The 27,187-nt window shown below is 28.8% G+C and overlaps 1 protein-coding gene across 1 annotated transcript in view; it reads right to left on the bottom strand.

Annotated features, from left to right (window-relative positions):
• Positions 1-27,187, bottom strand: part of Sema1a (semaphorin 1a) — a 108,811-nt gene that overhangs the window by 57,603 nt on the left and 24,021 nt on the right. Inside the window, exon 2 of the mRNA XM_035086527.1 lies at positions 20,138-21,183. Within this exon, the coding sequence (XP_034942418.1) occupies positions 20,138-20,249 (112 nt within the window). The 5' untranslated portion in view covers positions 20,250-21,183. The remainder of the gene's footprint in view (positions 1-20,137; positions 21,184-27,187) is intronic.

Here is a 27,187-nt window from a genome sequence, read left to right as displayed (position 1 = left end):
TTTGACCACTCATTCTCTTAGTCTCGATGCGTAGAAATGCGGAATCGGGGCACCGCCCAGAAAAATTCACTTTAACACCCTTAAAAACGGGGTAAAACTGTATACAAATTACGAATGATCATCCCTTTGGCTTTAAACCCCTATAAGTCAGGAATGGATAGTCCAATAACTGATTTTAGACACGTTTTAGAAACTTTAAAATCTTAGCTAAACATTAATATCCATGAAAAATGTTTAAAAAAATTCTTTCACCCTTAAAATGGCCGAAATAGTTGGCAAATTCCAAGAAAAATGTAATTGTTTTTTATATTTTAGCGATTTTAAGGGTGAAAGAAATTTTTTCTGATAAATTTATAGATATTGTTAGATAGCTTAAATTTTCAGGTTTCTGAAACGTCCCTAAAAATGATCATTGGACCGTCCGTTCATGAGTTATAAGGGTTTAAAGTCAAGGCGATGATCATTTTTAATGTGTATCCAGTTTTACCCCCTTTTAAGGGTGTTAAAGTGAATTTTCCCGGGCGGTGCCCCGATTCCGCATTTCTACGCATCGAGACTAAGAGAATGAGTGGTCAAACTCGAAAATCGGAGTACTTTTATTTTTTGGCCAAAAAAAATGGAAAGGGGTACCACTTGCCATTTTTTGGGGTCGAAAAATCAAAGTTGTCCGATTTTGATGATCGAGGACTCATTCTCTTCGTCTCAATGCCTAGAAATGCGGAATCAGGTCAAACATTAGAAAAATTAATTATTTCACTCCTAAAATGGGGTAAAACGGGAACTTGCTCCAATTTTAGCCTAAATTATGGTCCAATTATGATTTTCACAAATGTTGACTCTTTTCCTGTCGTCGAGATCTTTCATTTAAGTCCTCGATCAACCCCGTAGCATTATCAGCATAGAAGTTATGCTCATTTTCATATCTTACAGTTTTTCACCAATATATCATTTATTTCATTAATTTCATTATGTATATTTCTTTTGTAAGTAGAAAACATTAAAAGTACATTTGGAGTAGAGAGAAAAAAGTTTAAAAAAAAAATTGTTCCCCAATCGTTCCCCATAGTCTCACCATGGGAACGTCGGGGAACTTCTGGCGAACGAAATTTTTTTATATGGGAATTTTTCAGTTTTTTCAAATCATCTCTTGGGCTCTTGTTTATTATTATTTTACAGTATATTCTTTCTATGGAAATATGTAATAAGATTGAATTCCTAAAAAACATATCACAATAAAATCTATGATCAACTTACTCATGATAAGAGAGAAGAATTTTCTAGATTACAATTCACATAACAAGGCCATCACCAACTCTTTCATCAAGATAAGCCATCAAGAATAAAAGAAGATGATGATTTTCAGGAAACACCACAATTATACTTGAGAAATGGCAAAAAAAGGAACTTTGGTTGATTAGACGATAGCAATAAGGGGAGATTGGTGGTTGTTGACCCTAACGATTGATCGTAGAAACCACGAATTCAGGGAATGTCCACAAAAATAGATAGAATGAGAAGTAAGCCAAGTGACTAGAACAAGTATACTTAAGGTTATATAGAAAAGCCTAACGAGCTTTTCTAACATAAATGCAGTAGTAGTACTCCTTCATACATAATACTAAAGTATCTTTTTGGTTCTGTCTCACCATTCTAGGAACTTACCCTTCGTAAGGTAAATTTTACGACTCCCAAGGGAAGAGAAGACGATACAGTTTAACCGGTCGCTGTCTAAGTTAATGTAAGTACACATGACCGGAAGGAAAGTGTAAGGCAACAAAATACCGAGAAAATAGACTATAAGTTCAATAATCTCGTTGATGTTATAGAAAATAATGTCTTAGCTTTTACCAGTTGATTTATACACTAGTTCATTTCTCACGGATTGTTAAATCTTTTATTTTATTCAAATAAATTTATTGGTATATAATTTCAAATACTTACTTTAAAGTAAAAATTTTTACCCAACTTTTGGCTTGTTAGTTTGTTAGCAATATGACGGTAATTTTGACTCAACATTTTCTTTCAGTATGTCTTTCTTTTTTTTTTTTAACTCATACACTTTCTGTGTATCTAGATATTAAGATATGTAGATGTATATTTGTTTGGATTCACGACTTCTACATCTTAACATTCAACAGTAAAGGAATCGCACTTCTGTCGTCTGCATGTATATACTGTATATCTTATTTGCACATATTGCTGTCGCCACGCATCACGTACCAACATCAAGTTATAGTTTGACGAATGGTATGTCTAAAACATACATTATATACATTGGAGAATTCGATCGAGGAATATAGATGCATACAAGGATGAGCATAATGATATAGGAGTTGAATGTAAAGCCAAATATGAATAATATGAACCGTGTTTCCATATTAATAATCATCGGTTGAGAATAGCAGCTGGAGATGTGGTGATGTGAAATACTTTTAATCATGTATTTATATTGATGGTTAATTAATTAAAAATTTTATTTATAATTATTATGGTTTCTCATAGGAAGAGGAAAAGGAAATGGAGTGGATTTATATTCATTAAGTTGTTATGAATAGGATGCGATATTGAGGATAATTAAATTTCAAGAAGACTAGTGGCATACATCAAAATTAATCAATTTCCTTTTACTAAAGAGAAGTCAACTTCAAGATTTTTTTAATAATCTATTTCTTTGTTTGAATTTTATTGATTTTATATTTTATTAAAATCTGAATTATTCTATTTATTGTTGCCTGCGAAGAAATAATTCCATAGATAAAGTAAATTAATATTTGTGATTATCATTATTAGATAAATTATATAGTGAGGTAATAAACTGAAATTAATCATTAAGCGTGATAAATTAATAGTGGCAAAGAATGTTCTCAAAGACCGATAAAATTTAATAACGAATTAGGACCTAATATGAATCTATCAGAAATTTATAATTAGACATATTGATTGACCAATATGAATTGACTTGTTTCCTATTATTTTTTTGAGTAGTAATTTGAATCAAGCTGTAATCTGAAGTTCTAAACATAGTCTTGATATGACACTTATAGGAAAGTAAATCAGGACCATATTCCATGACTAGCCAGGCTCCAGAATTTGATTCAACACAGTTGAAAATGTAGAATTCATAGAGAAAGACTTATTCATTGGGGAAAAATCTAATGAACAAATGGTTAATCAAGTGAGTAAGAAAAGAAAGAAATGCTTGACATTTTAAGAATCTCATCTTTCATAATATAACATTTAAATCAATTATTCATGAAATGAACTTCTTGGAATGATATGCATTAAAGGAAAAAATAAAAAATTTTCTAGAATTTAGATGTTCATGGGGAAAGTTTCTAAATTTCAATAAATTGAATGAATGATTAAAAGTCGAAGGAATAGTTAGTGAGTATGTTTTTTGTCATTTTGATTACTTGGTACTGATGGTAGATAATTACAGCAGATAAGAAGAAAAAGTCTACAAAACGTTGACTAGGACAACTGGAAAATAAGTTGGCGTGCATTTGACTTTCGGATCAGGTATCGTGGTCGGAAGGACACGCGGCAAGAGCAGACGCAGGTGGAGTAAAGAGCAGGAAGATAAAGAAAACTTGAAACAGACTGAAAGAGTCGGAAATCTAAGTGAGTGAAAGAGAGAAAAAGACAGTGAGTGAGTGATTCAACGCGAGACGTTGATAGGAGCTGCACTCGGGTCGTTAGAGCTCCTAATGAGAACCCCTCGCGTTTCCTTTCTACTACTATATCCCTCCATCATTTTTTTTCTTTTTTTTTCTTGTTACCAACCACATCATTCTACCTCCGTTTTTCTTAGCCCATGCAATTCCAAGTGCAAGCTAAGCTATATGATGTTCCTCCAAGCTTGATTTGCTAACTCTACTCATCCTTCCAATCCTTACAAAGGGTTTAGGGTCGAAAATATACTCAGTCTTTTGAACAAAATGTCACTGTAAAATGTATCGATACATTTTAAAAGGGAAATGCAGAGTTGGAAGTTCTCTGACCCTAGGGAGATTAGACTGGAGTTTTTTGCTTTTAATGTTGATACGGTTTACGAAAAAAATACCATTTTCCAACGGTGATATCTCCAGGATGAATTAATCAATTTTACTTTTAAATTTCTTGCTTGATATATGATGACGGTACATGTTGGCAGAAAAATGGAGATTAAAAATTTATTAATTTTTATGCAAGTTTTGAGAAAGAAACAATTTTTATTCGTTTTAAAAAAGTCGAGAAATTTAAATTAAAAGTAGTTAATTATTCAATAAAAATTATCAAGTCTCGATAAACTTTTAAAACAAATGTTATAATTATTTTTTTATGTAAAAACTTGATCATTATTTTATAGTTAGCATTTATTTATGTAAAATAAAAATTTTTCTTTTTTTATTCATTTACAAGTAAAACGAGAACTTTAAAAAATACAAAACGATTGCTTAATTTATTTTTAATAATTACAAAATGTAAATTAATTTTATACTCTAATTAACATTTAACTCCAATTAATTCTTAATTTACCAGGAACGTAACTAAAATTTACTCAATATTCCTACATGTATTTTTTAATGCTGAAAAAAGTCAACGAGTTTGGAAGGGTAACGAGGATTTAAGTTACGCGTTTAACAGATGAATAAGTGCGAAAAAGGGGATGACAATCCAACCAGTGGAATTCAATGGAATGTCGAGGGTTGTCTGCTCAATCACTCAATCGACGCTGTAGAAAACGAATTCGTTCTTGCGCACGTTTCTGAATTTTCGATACCATCAAAGATTCGTAAAAGAAGAAGAAGAAGAAGTGTAGTTAAAATTCTTCAACGTATATACACTAAAGCTCTTTACAAGTTTTTAAATTATTATACAGATGGATCGTGTGGATATGGATTATACAAATGAATGTAAAAAATAGCCAGAGTGATGGGGAAATGAATTCAGTGATAATAAATATAAAAGAGGAAGTTATAGGTAGTACTGGTAAGAATCCTTCGTACATAATTAATGAGAGAAAACTGCAAAAATAACATCTGCACATTTGTATAATCTTTGAAGTTTAAGATCAAGTACAGATATACAAGTTTAAGTTATTTTCATTACAATGATAAGTAAAAAGATCAAATGGAAACAGTTAAGTTAATTTCACTTTATATTGCTGGAGTGTTTCGTCAAGATATTCATATTTTTTATACTTCCTTTGATAATAATGTCATTAAAAACAATATACATTTTTATGAGATATGAGTCTATCAAATTATACTAATGAATAAAAATAATCAACTTAATTAACTTCTTCTTCTTTGTTTGGAGTAATTATTTATCTGAAATTATTTTCAACATCAATATTACTTCGATGATTGCAAATGTTATTAAAATTAGAAATAGAATGAAAAAAATGTTGATTCAATATTAAATATCAAATATTTCAAAAGTAAATTGGATTTTTATTGGTATCAAATTATCTAGGTTAAGATGATTGGTTTCAAATATTGAACATTGGAGATGATTGAGGGTAATGATGCATCCAGTGGTCAGTTTTAAAATTTTTAAAAAGTCGCCAAGTTTTAATCGATTCAATATCGGATTTACTCTAATTTGAAACTGATTCAAAATTATATAATAAAAGTGTACTACTTAGAAGTGAGTTTGGGAAAAATTTAATGCATAAATAAATAGTATCAGCGGAGCAGACTATCAGTGAACTCATTTAGAACAAGTAGTAATTTAAGAACTGTGTTTGTTTTTATACCTTTTCTTTTGATAGGATGGACTTACCTTAATCCAAGTTTTTTTTTGCTGTTATTAATTCTTAAAAGGTCATTTAGAGTTTTCAAAAATTATACGACATGACATAAATTCTGCTAATTATCTTTTAATCATGACTATAGATTTTATCAAATAAAAATATATTGAATTAATTAAAATATAATTAACACACTTTGAAATCAAATAGTCAACTAAGAATAGCAAGAGTTTGTCTATTAATTTTACAAACAAGAAATCTAATAAAGAAGTTGAAATAAAAATGAAATTTTTCAACTACACTAGGCTAATAATTTATTTATTGACTCTATCTTTGAGTTGGCAAATAAAAGTATCTCTCCAACTACTCAAGTTTGTAATAAGAAATTTAGTATTTGTTACAGAGTAACTTTCCAGCTCATAAACAACTAAAAGTTAATATACAAGTTGAAGATGCAGCTTTTCTTCGTGTTTATAGAAATGATATGTTAAGAAATTCAGATCTCATTCATCAAAGTGTCTTAACTAGTATAAAAGCTATTATCACTCTGAGGTATACTATTTCACAATACACGCAAAATGAAGATAGATAAGGAGAGCATCACTTCAGCATCGTAAGAACTCTCAGGAGAGAAAGTTTCATTACAACCTCTAATTGTCGTTAAGTGCAAATGCTTGGATTCATTGTACGATATCAGAAGAACAAACTATGAAAACATATCATTTCTTAGTTTATAATTCTTGTTTCCTTTCTATTCGATACATTAATAACTTTTAAGAAGAATCAAATAAAATGAGTCAAATGATGTAGATTTAAAAATAACTTTTTTATGATTAATATATTTATTATATACAAATTATTGATATTTAACAATATATTGTTTTTCATGAAGTTAAATGAAAATTGTTTATATTTATTCATATCGTACTGAATAAAATAAATTCACTGCATAAATATTTTCGAATGTCTGTAGTGTAATAATTAATAATGACAAGTTATAAGTAAAGTTGATAAAATAATAAAAATACTCATAGTTGATAGACAAGTTAATAACCCATACTACTTGAATATGGATACGTGAAATATTTAAAAACTAACAAAATGCAGATGATAAATGAATGTGGTAAAAACATAACAAAATATAAAAATAAAATTTGTAATGAAGTTTTTAAAGGTAAAAAAGATAATTATAAATGACATTTTTCACTTTTAAGTACACATATTTTTTCGTTTCTTTTTAAATTTGTACTCAACTGAATACTGTATGTGACAGCGTGACATTGTACAAGAACAGTTAAACGGATTGTTTTATGCCTTTTATTTTTAAAAAAGTGTTTGACAAAAAAAAAAAAAAAAAGTAACAATGAAAAAGTATAATTAAAAACATAAAACAATTAAAAGACAAAGCAAAATTCAAATGAACAATTGTGTAATCTTTCTATCGTGAGATATTTTATTTTATTCTGATCATTTGATTTTGAATAAAAAAAAATGGCCATCTGTAAAATATACAACAAATTGATATGTAGAGATTTGACTTATGCATCAAAACACTCATATATTATTTATATGAAATTGAAGTGCGGCAGCAAAGGCCATGAGCAAAAATAAAGAAACATAGAGAGTAAAATGTGAATATTTTTTTATATATGAAAATATGAATATTGATAAAAAAGAAAGTTTGGACAGAGGGTCTAGATGTGATGTGGCGCGTGAGTCGAGGCGATGGTGGATGAGGATAAAGAAGAAAAATGTAGAAGAGAAAGATAGTGAAAACTAACACGTTAACTAACGAAGCGTGAAGCACGTCAGACCGGACGTCTGGCATGTCGTGCAATCGGTTCGACGGAAAAGCCGACGTGGTTTTTGTTCAAAAATATTCACAAAGCTTTTACACCGATATATAGAGTTATATATCCACAACAAGTGTTTGAAGAATTTCATAATAAAAAAAAAACCTTGTCTCCGCTCTATTTTCACATATCGATTGTGTCAGGTCATTGACTTGGATCGAATGTGTGCTTGGCGCTTGAAGAGTTTCATCTTTTATCCAGCGTAATCAATTTATTGGATATTATTTTTATACAGTCTCTATCATAGTCCTGGATAGATAACACCATCAAATCTTTGATTAATGATGTGACGTTCAAAGAAACAATAAAACGATTGATAATTTTCTTTGTGATCATCCTTTTCTTTATCATCGTCAATTATTTATTCCTTTATTATTCTTTTACTCTTCTGAGATTTACCTTAATATTCTACTTCTTGCATCGATAACTTATCAATAGTTTATAGAATTATTCTAAGCTAATTTTTTCTACTTGATAAAATATTAATTTTTAAGTTAACAGTTTTGTGAATGATCAGCTGAAATGCTATTTTATTTTTAGATTATTATTATGAACAACTAAATTTTGCTTAATTAATAAACTATTGAGGTTTCTATTTTAAAAAGAGTTAATAAAATTAAGTGAACATTGACATTCTCTAGAACTATTCAATATGAATAGACAAGCATTTGGACCTCATGAGTTGAGGAGAATTTACATTGGAGAGTTACAATATTCTCTCCATTAACTCAATCGAATATCAATTATTAACCCAATGACACAACTTTATCAGTTGGAGTACTCCAAATATTAAATGATCCTCTAGCTAGTGAAGTAATAAAATAACTTTTGATAATGTGATTTATTTGATACATAAATTTTAATGAATTATTTTTCAACTAATTGAAATTGAAATAATCAAATAATGTTTATGCATGATTTTTATTAAGAATTCATATTAATTAACTTGATCGTCAGATTGGAAAATAAAATAAAGTGAGTCTAATTTTAAAGCTTGTTTTACATGAAGAGGACAATTTGACCTCATTTTTTGTTTTTAAATTAGTGAATTCATTCTTAATAAAATGGAATATTTTTAAAATTTGATGATGTTATATTTAAATTGAATTATTTATTCTTAATAAATTCTGTGAATCACTTTGTCTTTAATAATTAAATTACATGTTTATTCGATACTTTTAACTTAGTAAAAATAACTCACAATTGATATGAAATAATAAAGTTACAGCTTGAAGTAAACGCTTTCAAATTCTTTTAAAAATAATTTTATTAAAAATGAATCTTTCAAAAATAGGCATAAATGAATTAGTAAAGTATTGATAAAATTGAAAACTTAAAAGGCTTTTTAAAGTATAGGTCAATCTTATATTTAAATAGCTTTTTTTTTATAAAATTGATGCTACCCTTTATCAATATGAATTTTTAATTAAAAAAGATTTTAAAAATAATCTGAATTATGAATTAAGGTCGAAATATTTTTAACTACACAGGAAAAAAATAAAAGATTTTTATTCTGCTGTAAAAAGAGAATATTTATTTAGTGTATTCTGTTCTTTTGAACTCCAATTGATTCTGTTCCAACCCCCAAAAGAATTTCCACTAAATGTCCTCGCGTAAAATAAACTAAATAACATCCAATTTAAAAAAATATCTCGCGTATCAAAGTTTCTTGAATAGAGTTGAAATAATGGTCGCTTTAAAATCCTAATGCAATTTGTGATGGTTAGAATTTAATAACAAACATAAATGCGACAGGATTTCCTGAATGTCTTCTATTTTTTTCTCACCTCTTGCTCTCTCCTACAGTCAACCCCTAGCATATCTATATATATATATACACCTTAGACTCAACTAAGTTGTGCCGAAGGTAGAGAGGAAATAAACGATTTATGTCTCAAGGCGTAGCACCGAAAATTGCCAATAAACCATCTCCTCTTCGATCTCCTAGCGAACTCGCCAATACGATGATAGAGTAATCTGTATCGAAATCAGGTTGTAAATAATGAACAAAGTATAAATTTATCTAGAAGGTGTAAACTAGAATTTCCTAATTATAAAATAAAGTACAAAAGTGTATGAAAGAGAATAATTTTAAAAAAAATTAAATAACATAAAAGAACAAAGTTTGCCGCACTAATTAAATGAGTCTTTTACTAAGCGGATTGTGATTGTTGAAACCAACTAAACGATGTGAAAAAATCGCAAACAATACAGCGATTAATGCGACGCTACTACGGCAGCCGTTAGAATGCAAAGTGAAGAACAGAGAAATGTTCTTCCGGGTAGAAAATAGCAAGACCCTCAAGGAAAGTTGATGGAGTCGTTTTAACCTGATCCTTTCCCTTCATCTCTATTTTTTTTCTTGTGTTATTAAACCACAGTAGAGTAATGTAGATGAAAAAACACGAGTTAAAGGACTAAATAATTAGAAATACACTTGAGAAAATTCAGTTTAAATGTAATTAAGTTTTTTCATAAAATTATAATTAGACTTGAGAATCCAGTATATTTGTCTAATATGATTGTCCCTTTATGTTTGGTTATTTACTTTATTCTACATCATTGTGTAATTTTTGTTGTTTTTAAATAAATCTTCCATATTATGTTATTCTATTCACATAGCTAAAGCTAAATCATTAATTTTTTTTTATTCCCATTGTTTGCTGATCCTTTTGCGTATCACCTTTTGATCTCCTTCTATATAAAATTTTTCAGTGGATGTTTTTAGGTCAAGTTGAATTCTTTAGTTACCTAAGGCTTTGGTGAGAGTGAGTCATGGGGAAATCGTCGATGACTTTATACTTTAATACATAGAGGGAAGAAATGCTATGTATTATGTACGTGTTAAAAAACATTATGAGAAAATGAAATGGCATTGGAACTTCATCCCTTGTAGATAAGAGTGGATCAGACAAAATACCACGCGGCTTATCCGTTGGACATTACAAAGAGACTTTACACTCAACATTCGCGTAGTCACTTTTGAGGCATCACAATTTTTCCCTCAGAATCGATTCTCGAATCAGTAGCATGTGCATCAAATCCCACGCTATCCTATGCTGTGTAAGTATGTAGAGGTGTATATATGTATATATAAATTTACCACCAAAATAAAGGAACCCCGTGGTTTTCTGGTGGAATTTTTTTTGTCTCCTTTCTCTTTATCGGTTTCTATATCGATTCCTGTTGAACTCCCTCAAGAACTTTCTTGTGCTTTTACACAACCCCGGTTCGAGGCTGCAAATCTAATCGTAGTGAAGTATCACAAAGTTATATATACACATACACAAGCTATGGAAAAAGAGGCACGTTAAAAGCTGACATAGACCCACATGCTACAATTTATCGCCTCTGGAAGCTGAGAGATATTACACCAAAGACCACGACATAAGAGGCGTTGAAAATCAAAGTCTTTGCTACCATGATACTTTGTATCATATATTCTTTAGGATGATGATGCTGATGTATAGAGTATGTATTTTTAATGCTGATTTTATTTTCTTGAATGATTATTTTATGTACATGTTAAAAGATTAAAAATGGTAAAATAGTGAATGCTTGCCAAAAAATTTATTACTCAACAAGACCCTGGGGAAAAACTGCTAGACCTAGACTTTTCCGCATGGAATATTTTTGACGTTTCGTTGATATATGTGACAAAAATTTTGTCTGATGATATCTCAACATAGGTCGATCGATATTGTTTGTTTCCAGAGTTTGCTGTATACATCTCAGATTTGTGTTGATTTATAAGTCTAGAGCTCTTATATCATTTTTAGGAAATTTTAAAAATGTCGCTTTACATTTTTGGAGAAGCGGTGAATTTTTTTTTCTGTTTTTTAATAACCAAAGAATTATGTTTTGATGATGAAAAATATGACAGTTTATTTTTTTTCCTTCATTCTGAAGTGGAACATGCAGAATAGAGTTTTTAAATAGAACTCAAAAATAGCAAAACATGTATATTTTTTTTTTTGTAACATCTGCAAGTTGAATAAAAAATAATAATTTCTAAAAGATTGTGGAACATTTAAATGTTGTTTAATCGCATTTCCAAGTGAAGTGATCATAAAAAAAGATATTTGAATTAGCTTTATTGTCTGCACCCACTTTACATTGAGTTCAAATCAACTAAAAAGTTCACTCACATGGAAGAAATTTAAAATTTTGTCGCAAAAGGAATTGATTAGATTTTGATGTAAGGGGAATCAAGGCAAGATGCCCTTGTCCTTAGGGATTTTATATATTTGTAGGAAAATCAATTGCCAAATTCTTTTTTATTGTACTCAATTTCAAAATATTTTTTCATGTTATATACATCTAGGATTGATCAAAGAGAATTTAATTCAAACTATAAAAGACATTTTGATTAAAAAAAAATTATAAATAATTAATAACATGCAATGCAAATCAATTTGCATGAAAAAAATGCTGAATTTTCAACAAATTTTGCACAAAGAGTCTTTGTACTTATAATTTAGTATTCCAACGAATTATTGGATTAGTATTATTAATATGTACAAGCAAATCAATATAATAATTTTTTTAACCAATATATAAATAGTTAAATGTACTTATTAACTATTCAAAAATATTAAAATAAATTACATATATTAATAATTGTAAGAATTTTTTTACAAATCGACAGAAAATTTTTTAAATGCAGCAAATCTAAGCTTAAATGTTGAAACATTAAAAACTTTATCCAGCTTATGAATACAGAATTTTTTTTATTTATGAATTTTTTTTGTAATCTAATAAATTAATCAGAATCAATACATGTGCATTTTCAGCCAAATAATTACATTAATGCTAATTTAAATTGCAAATCTAGGGGAGACTAGGAGCTAAGTGGGGTACTTGGAGCAAAGTGAGATCTGCTATCATCTAATTTAATGCAGAACAAATTTTTTTTTTACATTAAATATGTTTAAAAAATTTTTAATTTCAAGTATACTTCCATTAAAGTTCGAATTATTGAAGTTTTATTGCAGATTTTATTTTATCGTAGCAACACATCTAAACTCAAAATAATCTAAAACTTCAGAAGCATAGAAATTCGGTGTAAAAAAAAATATCTGAATTCCCTAGGCTGCCAGAAGAAAAAATGAGATAAAAAAAGTATCTTTATCCATAGCTGAAATAAACCTTCAGGTGAAGTAAAACATTTTAATAATTATTGTAAATAAAATTCTGTAAAATCGAACTTTAAAAATACAAAAATGTAAACCAAAATACAACAAAGTTGATATGCAACTGACGACAAAAGTTATAAAACAAGGTACGAAAAATGAGGTAGTTTCGAGACAGATGTTACAAATTTAGTAATCGTTTGAAAATGTAGTAACAATGTTCGGTATTAAAATACTGCAGAGGACTTCTTTACCACGATTACCACTAGCACTTCTCTCTTTTCCTCTCAGCCGCGTTCCGCAGTGCTGATGGGTGACCCCCGAAATACCGCGTGCATAACTTTGTGCTCTCTTGGCTCACCACACCGGGGTATTGATCGCTATTCACAGAAGCAAGAGGTCCAGAGAGAGCAACGTTCGGGTTTTCCCGTGAAACTTCGCCGTTGACTCTCTTTTCCTCTCGTTCTCTTTCTATTCACCCCCCTAAAGTTAACTCCACTATATATGTATATCCTCATTCTTTCTTTATTTAACACTTATGCAATCCTTATACTTGCTCTCACTCTCTTGCTGGCTTTTTCAACATGGCGACTATCTCGTCACGTGAGTTCGTAAACTCCAGTGTAGTCCAGAGCTTCCGAGGGATGATTCCCGACCGACACTCACGCTTATTTCTACTCGTTTCTCTTCATCTCTTGCCTAACACACTATCCATATTTCGTTTTTCCATTTTTCCTCTCAGTATGCTCAACGTTACGTCTTTTCTCGTTTGTCTATCCGTCCGTCACGTTCTAGCCCTTCCTTATCTTCTTTTCATTTTATTTCCACTTTATGTCCATCTACTACTATACTTCTCAGTGCAACACCTAGCGCGACAACCAATACCCATTGAACTATGTTAACAATCTCATGGCTCAGAAATACATACCACTATTTAGTGTTTAAAGCAGATACCTGCTGATATGTAGTGATATATATGTATATCATCATGTGTCTGGATATACTATATATTCCAATACCTAATGCACAATCCACAAATATCAGAATCGACCTCTCAACCGATATTAGGCTTTCGTTCCTTCGTCGAGTGCATAAGGCTATGCATTCTGGATAGTAATGTGAAGCGATGTATGTAAGATGCAAATAAAAATTGTTTGGTATCGGTGGAGTTGGAGTGACGAAGCATTTCGGACATGTGGAAGGAACGATATTGGGTTGCTGATAAACAATGAATATCTGGTGGACATACAAATAAATAGGAATTAAGGGGTCGAGAAATCGATACTGGGATGCTGAATAAAATTTTTCCAATACTGATATTTACGGTAACATTTTTTTTTTTTATTACCACTGCAAAGCTTGTTAATAATTTATTTAATTTTTTTATAGATTTTTAAATGTATATGAGAAAAAAATATTAATTAATTTTTCTTCAATGTTTAAATACTTTTCCCAGAATTTAATTAATCATTTATTAATACTTCACATTAATTTTATATTATTTTTATTTTATAAAGTTAATATTCATATGAAGTACTAATTGATTAAATTTATCTGGTAAAAAATGATTAAAAAGTCATCAGTAACCTATCGGTGAATAAATTAGAAATATTTAAAAATTTATTTTTAAATAATTAAAATTTTTTTATTCATTTATTATATCTGGGATATTTGAAAAAATTAAATATTGATCGAATAAATTTTTTTTATAAAAAAAGTATTTATTAAGTATTAATACACAATATTAAACCGATAAAATTTATTTTATAAAATAATGACTGAAATTTTTAGCGAGATAGAAGTATTGTTAATATCAGTTTATTTGGAATAAATTATTGAAAAAAATTTAATCTAAAATATAAAAATTCCGGTAGAAAAATTAATATGCTTATCGTAAGAGCAGGTATCACTTTTTTGGTCTATGCATGAAAAATGAAATTAAAAGGTTGGAAAAACATTTAATCTCGGATTATTTTTTTATACAGCTGATAGCTGAGTTAGAATCATCCAATGATGAAAAAAATGTAAATTAAAAGGCAAAAGGCGTGTTATAAAATGCCATTTCCAAAATTAGTTCAAAGCATTATCTAACTATATAGTACCCTCTTATCTAATCAAAATGAAATGAATTTTTTTTTCTTCTTTTAGCTGTCTAATTTTTCGTTTCGAATAGAATTTAAAAATGATATTTTATTCCAAAAAACCAGAATGCATTTTAAACTTTAAGAAAGTTAGATGTTGAGAATCAAAATAGTGTAATAAAAAATATAGTATAATTTTTTGAAGTGCAACTGCACTTTGAGAGAAAAATGAAATTTTTAAAAAATATATTACATATTAAAAATATTGCGAGATAGTAAAGAAATTTTTTTAAAAGCGTACTTCATATGTTACTATTTACTTTTACCATATAAAACTTCAATACAATATTGTATATACCTCAATATCAAAGAATTGAGTTATACTTCAGTTACCTTTATTTTGTAGAAATTTTACCACGAACATTTTCTTTATGGAGAAATTATTTATTTACTCAAACTATATTCTTTTTTCAATTACATTGGAAGATACTATCTTATAAAAATTCACATTTATTAAAAAATTTATTACACCATTTTATAGCTAAATATAAAACAAAATGCATATGGATATAGTATAAAAATAAACTCGTTATATTATTATCTAGATTCAAAAATGTAGTATAAAATTTCATGTCAAAAGTGGATGTGAATATCCTTTTAGTACAATAAAGGATGAATAAAAAAAGAGATCTTTTAGTCTTTCTATAATAACAAACTTTATCTTCAGAAATCTTCTTAATACTTCTAACAAATACAAATATTTTTTAATACATTTTAAATCGCTAGTGTTTTTATAACATGGTAAAAATATTGCAACATTTTGTAAACCCTTTTTTGATGAAAAATTAAATAAATTCAAGAAATAGTTTTAAAAAGTAAGATTTCTTTAGTTATTAAATTTAAATATTGAAAATAAAAATTGTAATTGATGTTAAACTGCTTACTTATTCTACTTAAAGATTTGTTTTTTTTTCTATCAATAAGATGATATTATTGGAGATAATACCTTAAGTATTTATCAGTTCTTAATTTTTTGCAACTACTGATCTACTTAGTATCTCAAACAATACCAAAACTTTTCAATACTTTACACATCTTTGGGATCCCATATCAGTAATGCGTTGTGAGTATTCAATGACTATTGAGTATAAAATAGAAGAGAGAAATATATAAATTGCACGAACTAGAGGAAAAAAAAAATTGATGATTGAAAGAAAAAGGATAAAAAAAGTCTACTAAGCTGAATGAAGTTGGGTTTGGAGTGTCTTCTTTGGCTAGTTCTCTTATATTTCTCTTCTATTTTATATCCGTCTATATCGGAGTCGATATCTCAAGCACAATACACCCATACAATATATATACGTTTTGTGGTTATGAACGCGATGAGAATTGGCGAGAAGAGCTTTTCACATTTGGAGCAAGTTGGAGAGTTTAAAAAAATAAAGAAATCTAAAAAGATGAGGTTAAGAAAGCAAAAGAAAACAATAAAAAAAAATAATAATAATAATTCAAGCTGCTGGCATTACTTATCTTGCTTGAAGATTTTCTTATAATTTTTTTACTTTATACTTTTCTATGATATTATTTAAGTTGTTTTTTTCTTTCATTTTCTTCTTCTTTTTTACGACATATCGGAAAAACGAAGGACGAACACTTTTATCCCGGACAATAGGACAATGCCAAAGATAACCTTCTCACTCTATCTAACTCATCGTATGTCTGGTGATGTCTCTTACGTTTCACGTTCCTTGGCGTCATGTCGGCGTAACTACGATTCTCTATCTTTCCATTCTCCTTCATTTTTCTTTCATGTATTTTCACGTCAAAGAAAAATGACAAAGAAGTATGGTAAAAAAAATCAAATTTGAGAAACGAGACATTCACTATGTGTGATTGGTGGAAAAATAAATGATTCACGCGATAGACGTCAATGACGGAAGTGTAAAATGATGATTGAGTGAAAGGATAAGAGCCTTACAGCCATGAAGAGAAGTAGATTGAAAATACGTGAGGAAAAAAACTTGATCAATGAGACGACGTTTACATTGACAACGTAATCGACGAATTCACAGGATCTAAAAGTGTTTTCTAGAGGTTAAAGTGGTGGATCGAGTTGAGTACTTACAGATATAGACACATTTTGCAATGAGAAGTTTTTTACCATCATGGAAAGCACTTGAAGATATAAAAAAAGGCCAAGTAAAGGAGTTGAGAAAAAAAAATGTCTATAAGTAAAGAGATAAGTAAGGATAAAAACAGTGCGAAATGATGGAAAAAAATAGGTTTAAAAGACGTAACATCAGCAAAAGACAACGACGACGACGGATTTGTATCGATCCTTAGCTACGCTCGGTAGCACACGGTCGATTAGACTGGGATTGCATCGTCTCAAACTTTACAGTAGATCAAGAAAGAAAGGCAAGGGAGAAAGTAAGAACATGAGAAATAAAAGGGCGTGGACAGGTTGTGATGAAGCCAGATGAAAAGTAAGAGGATGAAAAGACACGTTCATTGTTAACTTCACCGAGAGAGCGATAACCTAAGAGAAGAAAAGCTCGAGACGAATTGAGCGCAAGCGCGTTCCGCCATTATTTTTTTCTATATCGACTTGTCTCCACGTGGATAAAATTTCACCAAGAAAAACATAACAATCATATGTTTCTAACTCTTTAATAACCCTACATACTATTTAAAATAAATAAAATTAAAATTCAAAGTCCGTTTTGTTTGGTTACTTTGCTTTTCCCTTGCCTCGTTTGATCACACAAATACATGTAATACTTGCACTGGGGTTTAGTTCCTAAAATTGTTTCACTATCTAAGACTGACTAAACTTGAATTATTCATATATTTCTTTTCGCAATAAACCAATTTCGATACGAACAATTTCACAAAAAGGATCAGCTACGTGGTTGGACTTGGATTGAGAAGATGACGTCGAGAATTAACGGTCTAGACTATGAAGGTATTAGGGTATTTTCCTGTCTCGTTTGCATTTGCCTCTGAGATAAATATCATTTTACAAATTGAAACAATTGCCACGTGGCTCTTTTTTAGGACGAAACACTCGTCAAATCACTCATGTGAAAATTTACTCCGTGTCTTGGATGAAGGGTGGAATTTTCAATTGGTCATTTTCTTAAATCTTTTCTCTTGAATTGTTTTTTACATTTAAACTAATTTAAAAAGCTATTTTTGAAGAAAAATCTACCAAATCTTTTTATAAAATTAAATAAAAAAACTTTTAATAATATTATTTTTGTTATCCTTAGAATAAATAATTTTAAACTAATAAGAAAAATCAAGATAATTAATCATAATGTGGAATTATAATATTAAATATTTATTTTAATCGTAAAAAATATAATTATTTTGTTATAACATATAGAGTAAAATTTCAAATTATAATCCATAGGCTTTATTGTAAAGTTTTAATGATTAATATTCATAACTCGGTACATCATATGATAAAATGTGTCTAGACCATTCAACAAATATGCAAGGTATTATAATAACTGTCAAAAATTCATTCATCAAAACTATAACAAAGAACTCTACATTTATTTAGTTATTTTGTTAAATTATACGGTCTTCCACAATGTAAATCAAATCAAAATAATAACCTGAGCTGTGAAAATTTGTAGAAAGATAATACAAATATAATTTAAAGTCTTCATCTATCCTGATTTAGTAAAGATATCCATTTCAATCGTAATTTAATACATTACGAATGTCTTAAGTGAAACACTAATCCTTTACACATTTTTGAAGCTTTTGCTATTGTATTACTTGAGCTTTCATCATGATATATATATATATATATATATTACTTTACAACCTAAATATACATCAGTGTGTAAGCTGTTTTTTCTTTCAAAAAAGTATAACCATCAACTGGCAAACAATTTTTTCTAGTGACAAAAAAAGACGTGTCAACCCTGTCAACGATAAAAGGCAGCCACTCGATCTGTTTCAAGTACACCCTTGGCAACGCATAAAAAGCTTCATGTGCACACAAGAGAGAAAATGCTACTGAGATATAGAGACACTATTTTTTTAATTTTTTTAAATTCAATTTCCTGATATCACTTACGTTCATAAGGTTTAAGAAAAATTAATGCATATAATAATACACTTGAGAATAAAAACTGACAGGAATTTTCTATCTTGCCGTAAACTCATCATCTACATCACTTGATGCATCATTTAGATGGTAAAGTTGAAAAATTACCTAAGAAAACATTGATTGACTTGACAAAATAAAAAATATTTCAGTTTATTTTTAAAAACGAAATTTCAATCTTGGGTTTAAAAAATTCTTCATGACTTATATTTAATATTGATTAATACTTAGGTATTATTAAAATCCATCGTTTTTGTTTATATTTTTAATTTACTAAAACTACCATTTTATTCGAAGAAATGTTTTGATTGTGGTTCAATGTCAAATAAAAAAAAAATACTTCTTCAATAATAAATTTTTGCCTTTCACAGCCGAGAGCAGAATCATGTTATTTCCAAACATAATTTATTATTTAAAAAGGAAAAACCAGCTTAAACATTCGACAAAGCAAGCCACCTTTCATTAGTTCTTAATAAAAATTTAACTCGAACTTTCTTTCTATATTTACGAAGCTTTTGTGTTTAATGAAAAAAGTACTTGATCACAGCTATGTATAAGTATGTACCAAATACGTATACATATATATACATATTGGAGCTTACGATCGATGCCTTTTATTGCTTAATGGAAATGGCTCGTTATCGATTATTTATTCAATAAAATGAATTTCCGCACGATTTAATAATTATTTGAACTTTACGAATTAAGAACTGTAATTAAGTCTGATATAACCCAACCAACATAAAGAACAAAGATGTATTAGATAAACAATGTTAAAACTATTTAACTCCATTTATTCATATCCGTAATAATACCGCTTAATGTTTATAGTAGTGTCAGGTGTAGACAATATGCCACTGAAGTTACGTCGTAACGAGGTGATGATGTATAATAATTGCACAGGTATACATTCACAAGGGTGAATGTCACGTGCGAGACACTTGGTCTTTTATTCTCAGGTCATTTGTATCCATGACGGGTTGCAAGTCAGTATAACAAAGGTTAAGAAGGATAATCGGGTTCTATTTAATAGCATCATCATTTTTTGTCTTTCAGTAACATTTTTTATCTACACTTGTTTGTTCATTTAACTATTTTACCTTACTTTATTTATCTCTATTTATAAAACTTACATCATTTTTCATATAACCACAATTCCCAACGAAAACAAAGTATACTAGAAATTCAATGCATAATAAAATATGTACACTTACCAAGCTGCACATACATCTTCGGCCTGATGTTTTCCTGCCACGCGGCAATAGCAAAGCCAAGCATGGCAACAGCCCACCATGAGAGCAAAAGTTGCACGACGGCCGGCCGCATTGCGACCAGTAGTCACGTGCCCGTAGGACGCGAATTACGAGAGGTTAGGTTTGAGTATGCGTCGCACGCACTCGCGTGCTCTAAAAGGAATGGATTGGAGAGGGGTCCAAGAGAGGGAAGGATAAAGAGAAAAGCGGAAGGAAATAAATGATAAAGTAATGGGGGAAAGGGGAAAGATGGTCAAATGCGCGTGTGCAAGCACAACGCACAATCACGCGTGCCTCTGATAATGGGTACGCGCGTGGGTTCCGGTTCTTTCACTCGACGAGCGTGGCCGTCGCGACGGTCAAGAGGTCGCTCGCAGCAACATCCGTCCGGCGCGGGTGCATGTCTCCTTCACTCTATACGATTGTCGTTATATTTTTGCACTTTTTTTTATTTGTCACTTATAAGCACTTTATGTCACTAATTAATCCTCTAAGTTTCACACGATACACTTTCACACCGTATAATTAAAAAAAAAACAAATCTCAAGTTGGCAACGGAGAATAAACCGTAAAAGGGAATTGAAGACGATCGCAAGACGATGACAAGTGAAGTTTTAGGCCATGCTAGAGATTCGTGTTTGCGCCATGAAACGTGCGCGTCAAGAGTTGCGCTGTTGTGTCAAAAATCACCGGTCATACGGAGAATTGAAGAAATATTGTAGATATACTGTTTTGTATGGGGAATTGTAAAAAGAAATTGACGAAAGAATTAAACGAAAAGACATTCACTGGTTGGGATTGTAAACGTAAAGAACGAAAAACAGGGACGAAGAAAATGTACCACAATAAGACTACAGTTGAGAGATTTTGTATTCACTTGGCTTTTTCAACAATTTGAGTTTTTATCGTGAGTTTTTTTTTTTTATTTTTAGTCTTCTGGGTGTCTCGTTATACCCTCTTCGTTGTTTTTGTTTTCACTGCGATGAACGGGCTTATACGCCAGCGATCTGCAACAGAAAAAAAAACAATTTTAGTGTTTGATAAAAAATAAAAAAGGGTGAGAAATATGATTAAAATTGATGAATTCTATATATGTTGATTAAACATTCGAGGCATGTGTATTAAACTGCACCCATGGGATACAGAACAGACAACGATGGAATTAGGCTGTAGATACGCTAATGCACACAAGAGACAAACCCATCGCCTATGTAACGCATTGAGTGGGCTTATTGTTTACTCCAGTCATGTACTCGCAGATATTACGGAAGTCGATAAACTCAACCGAATGATCATATTGTTGTGAGTTAGATATAATTTATACATAAATACTACGATTATATATAAATATATGTAGACATGTACACATGCATGTTGCGAGTATGTGTGGAGGGAGAGACATGAACGTATCAATATGTCTTTTGAAATGAAAAATAGTAGGTGATTAATGGGAATTAATCAAAGGGGGTTTTTGGTGAAAAAAAAACTCTTTTACCTCTAAAATCATTTGTAATATTTTATCAATCGATTTCACCGTCGGTCCTGTCATCTACTGATATCAATTAATCCTATAATCTTATGCAGGCTTTGAACAATTTTATCTTAAGAGCAAACGCGGGTAGGATTTTATATAAAATTTAAACCCACATACTTTGATTTAAAATAGATTACGTAATGACGAAAAAATGATTTGATTTATTTGTGATAAAAAAAAATTAATGTTAAACTTTCAAATTAAATGGTTTTTAAAATTTAGAAATTCTATTTCACATGGCGAAAATAGGAATAGTATTTCATTTAGATTAAGCAATGATTGTGGATTTAAATTTGTTGTAATAAGGTTAATGGTGATAAACATAAATAAGTGAATGTATCATATTGAGAGATAAATTTTCAATTTCAAACTCTCCAATCAAAGTAAATTGTATTCACAAAAGTATCCGCATGAAACCAAAACATTCTATGTAAACGTTTATCTTGTAACTATGTCATGAATTATACAGATAAATTCATTTATAATAAAATGTATTACAGTTTAGATATACTATCACAACTTAAATACAAATTCCTTTGATTATTAAAAGGGTAATTTCTCATTAACAATTATGTTGTGAATACTAATTTACCATAAGTTTGAATTGTAAATTGCATTTTATCCCAATATAATACTCGACACACTGAAAATTAAAATTAAAATGGAATTTAGTAATTTTTTATAACAAATATAGAGTCAAGATAAAATATTTTTCTCCATGGATAAATCATGAATTAAACTACTTCATATCGTGTAAAAAAATATGAAAATTTTTATGCAATTTTCACGCACTTTTGACGTTTGAAGTTAAAACAGCGCGCAAAAGTACGTTTGCTGCTCTTCGTTTATATGCATATATATTTTTTTAATAAATAACTCGAAAAAGAAAGAGCTTGTCGTCTGCTCACAAGATGTAGTATTTACCAAAAAAAAAATAAAACACAAAGATGTAGCATCATATACGTATTATTTTTATATAAAATACATAAACATATGAACAACCTATACGTGTATGTGCATAAGTAAATATATCTTGACATGTAACAGCTTATTGTAAGGTACATATGAGATTACGGATAACGTATGGAGCGTAACCATTTACGTACCACATGTATATATAACTAAGTCCCTGACTTTATAATATATTTCTTCTACGTATGTTACAGTTTGTATCCTGTTTTTTGCAACCTCATCTCTACGTTTGAGTTTTAGCTACAATTTTCAAAGTCTTCTGCTTATAGAGGCATGTGTATTAAAGCAGTGATAAAATTTTTTTTTTTCACTAGAAATACCTACATACGAAATACACCATTTACATAAAAAACAAAAAATTGTGTGAGAGGAAAAACTTTAGAAAACATTGTTTCAGGATATTTTTCTTCAGTTATTATAAAAAAAAAAATACAGAAAATACTTGACAATAAATGATACAGAATTTCATAATAGATATTGAAAGTCAACTAAATACAATCTCTTCCACAAATCGGTGATCCTTTATTTTTGTAATATCTTAATTAATAAGATATAAAATATAAAATAAATTGAACAGACAAATTGATCATCTTTGATCTTTTCCATTTGATTTAACCATTAATATAGGAAAATTTTATTCATAACTGTACAGACCAAAAATAACTATAAAAGTCTATACCACAAATAAGGTGGAAATAATATACATATATACGAATAGATATTGACTTTATGCCGTAAGAAGGGTTTCTATATAGGTTATTCTCAAAATAACGTCGATTTTATGTGAACTACATAGTATATATGCTATTATACACATCAACGATGTTTACACAATGTCTCAAGGCACGTGTATGCAGCATGGCTTGTCACTGGCTGCATGGACATTGACTCTTACTACTTACGGAAATGAAGCACATAATAATGAAGGTTTATCTTCCATTCTCGTTCATCTTGACAAGAAATACTTCAGTTTTAATCACAATTTATGTATATTCTAAGTATTATTATGTTGTTATAGCAGCAATGTCAATAAGAATGGTAATAAAATATTTATAAATAATTAAATTTATTTGTTTAAACAAAATGATGGATTAACTGACTTTTATGCTTTATTTATACTAAGAATAAAAAGAGAACTATTTGCAAGATTAAATAATGAAAAATATCAACTGGCAAAAAAGTAAAGTAACAAAAAAAAAATTAATTTTGAATGTGTGTAAAGATATTTATCCATCAAAATTACGGTAATGATGTTAATGAGAATAAGTGGATGAAAAACATAACTGTTATATTAACGTCATTATTGCTAATCACGATTTATTATCCTACAACAATTGGTACTACTTGAATGCAATTTGATTTCACAGTATGAAACAACAATTAGTTCAGTACTGTTGTAACTAACCACAGAAAATTTTATTCCACATTTGTAACTAAGCAAACTCCCACATCAAACTATTAGGTAACAATTAGTTTGGAAATTACTAGAGATAAACATTAGCTTAATTTCATAGTGAATTTAATGTAATATTATTTATGATTACATAACGATATGATAACTTCGTATCAAGCTTTTTGTAGCATTAATGAAATTAACATAATTCGGTAACCAGTTGTGACAACTTATAGCAAAAAAAAACATCGTTAATATTTTCCACAAAAAGCTCGAATAAATACTTGAAATTAGTAATAATTTAAAATAAAGTATAATGATTGTTTCAAAAAAAATGGAACAATAAATAGATGATTGCAGTTAAAATTAGTACGAGGTTTGTTTTCTAATTAAACAACAAGTATGGTTTGACTTTGGAGTGCTCATTGACGATTTTTTTTGACGATATAAAGTTCTTTAAATTTTTTTTAATAAATTGTGATTGTTAATTAAAATAAGACAAAAGGTTTATGACTTATTTAAATCAAAATTAGTGTATTTAGAGAGAAAAATATATTTCACATACTGTCAACATTGAAATATTAAGCTGAATAATGCGATAGTATTCATGACGAAGCTGCTATTCACAATGACAATGGCTGAAATATTTGTAGTATAAAGAATTTATGAACATTGAAATTCAGACAAAATGTTCTTGACCCGTAAAAAAATGCCTTATCTCACTTGCCTCAGTCACCGAAAATTCGTCGAGAATATAATTTGCTTTATTATATTTATTTTTGCAGTAGCCATTCACAGTCAAAACTGTTTTTAACGTGAAAATAAACGAAACAAAAAGCATGAATTTACGAAAGATAATTGGGTCAATATACAGAAAATAAATCATTTGGTGTGAAGATGAAATTTCAATGGAAATTTAGAAAATTTCACGTGGCTGGAAACTTTATCGTTAATATAATACGAGATTGAGTTTTGACGTATACTCAGGATAATATTTTAAAAAACATCTTAACAGATTTAATTCATCAATCTATACATATAAACAAATGCTGCAATATCTGTCTGTAATATTAATATAATTTTTATCTATTGAATTTAAAGAGTAAGCATATTATTAAAACATGAATCAGGGTTTTTAAATTTTTGTCTATTTGTCCGAGTTAATCTTCAAAATGGCTGAATCGATTGTGATAGAACATTACAAATGAGTAAAGGGAAATAACAAGAATGATCTGAACTAAATTCTATCATAAAAATATGGATAAATTTTTCTGTGAAATTGAAAAACTATTGATAAAATATTAGAAACGATGTAATTTAAATTGTTTATTTAATATATAATTTCTTTAAACAAAAGTATTTTTTCTACTAATTTTAAATAAATAAACTATTCCTACAATGATTTATTAGTAAATGTCAAAAAATTTATTTAATGCTACATTTTTATTAATAAATTAACCTCTATAATTGTCTGAAGTAACTTATATCACAAATTAAAGATTTAACATCATAAATAAATTTCTATGAATAGCTGGAATGCCAAGAGTGCCATATTTCGTGGGTTTTTCTACCGAGAAGCAAAAAAGAATGACTAAGAATATTTCAGAAATTTAATAAAAAGATTTAAAATGCTTTTTACGATGTTTGCAAGAACTTGGTAGTGTCAAAGAAAGGAAGAGTTATACCAGAATCTTTTGAAACAAGAACATCTTAATTATTCTGCATCTTCTGTTGCCAATCAGTACAAAAAACACATTCCTTATGTCTGTTGTGATAATTACAGAAACGTTTCAGATGAATGGAATTTTATTATAGTGTAAAAAAGTAATAAATGAGGTACAGTGTAATGAAATAAAATAATTATGTTTTTTTATTAAAATAAATTATATTTTCTTACCACGATCCATCATGTTATTAGTTTTAATTTTAAATGAAAATTCCAATCGATCAATAACTATTTTGGCATATATGAAATTATAAATGCTATAAATATTAGCAATATCACAAAAGTCTCTCAATTGAAAATGTAATATTTTTAACTTCCTATTGTGAAATTATTGTAATGGAGTCGATTTTTCAAATTTGTAATTTTATAATATCTTTACGTTTTAAGATTTTTGAAAGCATGTTAGAACGTTTAAAAATGTATGTGTGTGCGTGAATGCGTGTGTCAGATTTTTTTTCGTTTTCAATATCTATAATAATTGCATATTGTTTATAATAATAGCAATTTGTTATAAACAAAAAAAATTAAAAGATGATAAAATTACTGATTTTGATAAATGGAAAATTCATCGTGACGGCACAAAGTAAGCTCCTACTTTTTTTTTTTAAATAAACTATTAACATCACTTCAATTAATACCCAATCAATATTTGTAATTAAATATAAATAATCAGAATAGAAATAAATTAAAATTTAATACAGACGAAATGAAATCACAATTTTAAAAAATTGCAAAAAATATAAAACTCAGATAAAATATATGCATCTTATTTATAAAATAATTATTACAAATAGTTAGGAAACTTGGCACTCATAATAATGAAAATAAATGCAAATAAATTAAACTTTGACTAACTTCATATTACGAGTGCAGTTAAGTTAAAAAAGAGAATTTAAAAGATATTATTTATCACAATAATAATTTATAATATTAAATAATAATAGTAATAATAATAATGAAAGTAGAATGGTCTAATGTAGTTGTAAAAGTTGATTTTATTTCTCAAAGCTCGACGTTTCACCACTAGAAACAAAGCTTCACCAACAAATGATCTTAATGAAGATAAAGTGAAAAGTGTTTAATCCCTGAATTGTGTTTTTGAATCAACTGAATGTAAATCCTCTTGAGTCATCCTTTTTACCATCAGCCTCATGAAATCTTATTTTGTTACATATTTCAAATGGCACACAATACCTTACGGAATAATAAATTTGATATCGATGCAATGAAGTTGAGTCGAATTATGATGCATAGCAACAATATTCCACATGTGAATTTCAGCATAAAAGATGCATAGTATGTATTATACATAATTCATAAATATATGTATATATCAAATATAAAAATACAGTAAATTCAAAAAATATCTTAAAATTATTTTTAATT

Source organism: Chelonus insularis, unplaced genomic scaffold, assembly GCF_013357705.1.
Source record: "Chelonus insularis isolate UGA/USDA-ARS -01 unplaced genomic scaffold, ASM1335770v1 contig_401_pilon, whole genome shotgun sequence".
NCBI lineage: Eukaryota > Metazoa > Arthropoda > Insecta > Hymenoptera > Braconidae > Chelonus > Chelonus insularis.
This window is presented reverse-complemented; position numbering and strand designations above follow the sequence as displayed.